The following is a 5,200-nucleotide window of genomic DNA, read 5'->3' as shown; positions in this document are numbered from 1 at the left end:
GTTCCAATGATGTGCTGTGTTGTGCCCGTGTCCAGATTGAACCTGTTGTTCCCACTTCAGAGCTTTCGTCCCTGTCTCTCGAGTACATTACAGCGTGTTTTTGCTTCATGTACGTAATCGGGATTTTTTTTTTTTTGCGTATACAGAGTTGTCAAACGCTTATACACCGCCAAAATAAAGGCAAACGTTAAAAGAACCTGTTGCATGCTTGCAACACGATGGCATGTCGCGCGGGTACTCTGCTAGTGTAACACCAATAAATTGGTGCAACTCGCAGAAAAAAACACAAATCATCCCGGAAGGAGATTTTTTTTTAATCTTCAACAATAACAATAACAACAACCTCAGCGTGACGTCATGGATTTTCTCGTCGACGAGAGGGAGTTATGGTTGAACCCAAGAGGTCTGTTTTGTTCGTTTGCTTGGGTGAGTAACGCTTCACTCTTCCATCACTTGCACACAGTAATCGTGGGTATGCGATTTGTAAGGAGAACGTTAAAAACACACAGCCACAGGTTCGGAGGGGGAAGAATGATGGAAGGAGGTAAAACGGACATCTATCTGCACGTTGTCGTTGGCGCGATGCATATCTCACCTCACAATTATTTATGTTGTGCTTATTCTAAACAAATATTAAAGAGATAACTGTACTACACGAAACAGTTTAGCCCAACTCGGTCATTCCCACAACAATATTGTCATATTTATTTACACGAGTGCGTGTCCGTACGTGCAAAAAATAAATAAATAAACTTTCAAACCGTGTGCAAAAAACAACAACCACACAGGCCGTTCCTCCACTCTCGCGTGCCCGTACGTGCAACCCCCCCCCCCCCCAAAAAAAAACTTTCAAACCGTGTGCAAGAAACAACAACCACACAGGCCGTTCCTCCACTCTCGCGTGCCCGTACGTGCAACCCCCCCCCCCAAAAAAAACTTTCAAACCGTGTGCAAGAAACAACAACCACACAGGCCGTTCCTCCACTCTCGCGTGCCCGTACGTGCAACCCCCCCCCCAAAAAAAAAACTTTCAAACCACGAGCCAGAAACAACAAACACACAGGCCGTTCCTCCACTCTCGCGTGCCCATACTTGCAACCCCCCCCCCCAAAAAAACTTTCAAACCGCGTGCAAGAAACAACAACCACACAGGCCGTTCTTCCATTCTCGCGTGCCCATACATGCAACCCCCCAAAAAAACTTTCAAACCACGAGCCAGAAACAACAACCACACAGGCCGTTCCTTCGCTCTCGCGTGCCTGTACGTGCAACCCCCCCATAAAAAACTTTCAAACCGCGTGCAAGAAACAACAACCACACAGGCCGTTCATTCGCTCTCGCATGGCCGTACTAACGTGCCCGAACGTGCGTGGCCGTACATGCAACCCCCCCCCCCCCCCCAAAAAAAAAAAACTTTCAAACCGCGAGCCAGAAACAACAAACACACAGGCCATTCCTTCGCTCTCGCGTGCCCGTACGTTTAAATAAAATAAGGATTGTAAAAGTTGTACAAAGTAATTAATTCTGGCATTTACCGCCGTTGACGCAGTGGTTATGACACCACCCCATCTAACACGTTGCATTAGTTATTTGTGCCTGTTGTTTGTGTCCTTTGTAATGTCCTTAAAAACAGTAAGTTTCCTGTTTGGACTGATTTTCAAATTTTTTTTGACTGCCAGGCAGGCAGACAATAATAATCAGGTAAAAAAAATAATCCCGCTCCTCTACACATGTGCAATTGGGATGAATTCAGAGACAAAGTATTGCGAAACAGCAGGTTTGTTTTCCGATTCATGTTCAAATAACAACGTTCAATTTAAATGAGTTGTTCCTCAATCATAAACCGATTAAATGGACGGACAGACGGACGCATGAAGTAATTGTTTACCCGGCTTTTCGCTTCATGTGCGCGAGGTAATAAAGTGAGAAGAACAGGAAGAACCATTGCATCAGCACGCCATGCGTTTATATCCCAATACTCTCGGCAGTGAATGGCTGCGTTGGCTGAGTGGTTAAATGCTTGTTTGTTCCTCCATTGGTTGATTGCGAGTTTGATTCCCATGGCTGCAAGCATGGGCGAGTGTGCCTAGAACACCAACATGAGCTGACTGAGGCCTTTGTCCCGCAGTGAAATTGAAATGGACTGGTTTGGTGTTGGTTGTATTATAAATGGGCCATTTGTTTTTACATGGGAACGGATGTGAAATAATATTAGATGCTGAGGGACCACTGCGGTGCCAACACGGGCACTGTTAAAGTGTATGGTATTCAAGGAACAAATTCGAGCGAAGGAATCTGTAATTTTTGGCTAATTTATGTTTTTGCAACTTCCACGTTATTATTGCGTGGCTTTGTCAGATGCAGTAAATTCTCATTTCTCAGGACAGTAATTGGTGAGAAACCGGACTAATGCTGGGTTAATTTTTTTTTGTTTTTTCTATTTATTTATGAATCGATCTCTAAGGCTTGTTTGTGCATGCCATCAAAGTAGTTTAACGAACATCGTTTCTCAATTATCGATTTGAAATGATTCTGCATTCCAATTCGTGAATGTCGGATGGTCGATGGTCTATATACCAAAGCATTATGGATAATGACTGTAAACTAGCTAAACTGTTTTTTTTTTATTTTTTTTTTACATTTGTCTGTGTTTAAGTGGAAAAAAACAACATTTTTCACTAATATCTGAATCATTCATAATCCAATGCTTTTGTAACTTGCTTTGAAATGATCTTCTTTTCTTCATTAGGCAATATTTGCCGCTCACCAATCGCAGAAGCAATCTATCGTAAGCTTCTAGATGATCGTGGCATCTCCCATAAGGTAAACATTTTCTGCAATCCACAATTGTGAACTGCCTCGTGCAGTTGATGCTCTTGCTCTGTGAGTAAAGTGAAAAACAGACATTAACCCTCATAATAACCACTTCGCTTTCCTCGCAGTGGATCGTGGACAGCGCAGCCACATCCACGTACGAGATTGGCAGTAGGCCGGACCACCGTGGCCTGGCCTGCATGAAACGGCATGGCCTTTCGTCCAATCACATAGCTCGTCAGGTACTGCATTTTCATTGCATTAAGTAAGATTCTGCTTTATCAAACGACAATAAGAAAGAAATCTTTAAATTAAATCAAAACCGACATGGATGGCATAGGTCTGGTGGTGGCTTAACAGTTCAATTGCTTGGCTTAAGATGCTGGGGTCTTGAGTTTAGGCCCCTGTCAGGTTGTTGAATTAACACCAGGTAGTAGTGGGGCAACTTAGCTAAATATAGCATAACAATTGTGCATTTTGTGAGGAAAGCACCAAATTTGGCACACTAGTAGCCTAACGTATTATGAACAGATTTGGATATTGGGCCATCTCAAATTCAGCCACTGATGGCTGTGGCAGCCATTTTCCACTGCCATCAAAAATTTTGAGATGGCCCAATATCCAAATCTGTTCATAATACGTTAGGCTACTAGTGTGCCAAATTTGGTGCTTTCCTCACAAAATGCACAATTGTTATGCTATATTTAGCTAAGTTGCCCCACCAGGTGCACTTTCGTCCCTCGCGGGCAGCAGCGGATTCCCCACGGATGGTGAATGCCTTCTCGTCTCTACGGCCAGCGAGGCTGCGGTCGGTCCGGGGAGTGTTGTGCAGTGCGGGCCGCATTGGCGCGCGCGGAGTGGGCACGTTGATCGGCGCTAGTCAGGCGCCTGAGCGGGCATGCGGGACCCTCGGCCGGTCGCCAGGGCACGGCCCGGGGGTTTTTGTAGGACGATTCACGTGCCAATTTCTGTGTGGGCGATTCGTGTCATGTCGTGGGGTCAGAGCAGAATATTGCGGCCGTCTGAGATGACCTTGCCGGAAACGAAGTGAGGCGGTTTCCGGCCAAAGTTAGCGGGCCACATGAGGGGTCGGGGCCAACCGGAGCACCCGATTCAGATGATGACGTTTCGCTTCGGGATGGCCCCTCCCTCCATGCTGCAAGTCCTATAAAGGTCGGAGCAGTCCCTCCGCCTTTCTCTTTCTCCGTCTCTCTCTCGCTTTGGCCTCACCCTCGTCAACATCGCCACGGCCCATCTCCTGCTGCCTGGACTCCGCCTCTCCCTTATCGACGTCACCGTAGCTCGCCTCCTGCTGCCTGGACTCCGCCTCGCCCTTCTCGACATCGCCACGGCCCGCCTCCTGCTGCCTGGACTCCGCCTCTCCCTTATCAACGTCGTCGTGGCTTGCCTCCTGCTGCCTGGACTCCGCCTCATCATCTCCGCCCAAACGACGTCGACCCCACCCACCAACATGGTCCTGCCTACCACTCCGTCCACGCACCCTGGACTCCGCCCCTTCTCCACTCAAGCCCCTCCTTCACGAACACGGTCTACACACGCGCTGTTGAAGCCAGAGACGACGCGCCAGCGGCCGAGCACTGCACACCCCCCCCCCCCCAGAAACGTATTGCTGGCGCGTCGTGCTATCAAGCACAAAGGTACCGAGTTCGTAGCCTCAACTCCTTTCCATTATTGTTCAATACTCTCTCTTCATCGGGTTGTGTGTGTGTGTGTGTGTGTGTGTGTGTGTGTGTGTGTGTGTGTGTGTGTGTGTGTGTGTGTGTGTGTGTGTGTGTGTGTGTGTGTGTGTGTGTGTGTGTGTGTGTGTGTGTGTGTGTGTGTGTGTGTGTCCTGGTGCCTGTCTGCTTAAGTAAGACTGCAGAAGATCGTTATTGTTATTATTTTCACGTTAAATCTGCTCTGTGTCCCTTTTGTAAGTTGTTTGTTTATTTGCTGCACCACACCTCTCCCCCCCTATCTCTGCACAACACACCACAATAAATCTTGATCGTGCCACATACCATTCCTCGCCCATTGCTAATAAATTATTGTTTGGAATGTTCCCTGCTCATTATTGTCTTTTCTTCCATTGATCCAGCATGGTCCGAATCCTCGTTTAGCTGGGACTTTATTCCCAATGATCCATTCCTTTTTGCTGGTATTCCTTTGAAAGCCCCGGGATAGTTTAAGAGTTAATGGTTAGGGTAGATAGGAAGTGTACCCCTCCGCACCATCCATCCCTTCGCTCTCGTTGTGGGCCGCTGGACCCACCTTGGGTTTGAGATCGCTGAAATCTGAGGAGGCCATTCTGAGGCTTTATTGGGCCTCGGCACAGGACGCTAGCTCTCCCTCATTCCCTTCCAGGAAGGGAACGTAGGGGTTGGGA

General features: G+C 47.6%; 1 protein-coding gene across 2 annotated transcripts in view; it reads left to right on the top strand.

Moving 5' to 3' along the window:
• Positions 1-279: 279 nt before the first annotated feature.
• ACP1 (acid phosphatase 1) overlaps positions 280-5,200 on the top strand; it is a 34,298-nt gene continuing 29,377 nt past the window's right edge. Inside the window, exons 1-3 of one of the 2 annotated variants that reach the window (XM_085847008.1) lie at positions 280-426; positions 2,750-2,823; positions 2,943-3,056. In XM_085847008.1, the coding sequence (XP_085703134.1) occupies positions 387-426; positions 2,750-2,823; positions 2,943-3,056 (228 nt within the window). In that variant the 5' untranslated portion in view covers positions 280-386. The remainder of the gene's footprint in view (positions 427-2,749; positions 2,824-2,942; positions 3,057-5,200) is intronic. The other variant, XM_085847007.1, reaches the window with a different exon arrangement.

Source organism: Eptatretus burgeri, chromosome 11, assembly GCF_056783735.1.
Source record: "Eptatretus burgeri isolate ZD-2024b chromosome 11, Ebu_testis_v1, whole genome shotgun sequence".
Classification (NCBI taxonomy): domain Eukaryota; kingdom Metazoa; phylum Chordata; class Myxini; order Myxiniformes; family Myxinidae; genus Eptatretus; species Eptatretus burgeri.
Note: the sequence above shows the minus strand (reverse complement) of the source record. Positions and strands in the feature narration are given on the sequence as shown.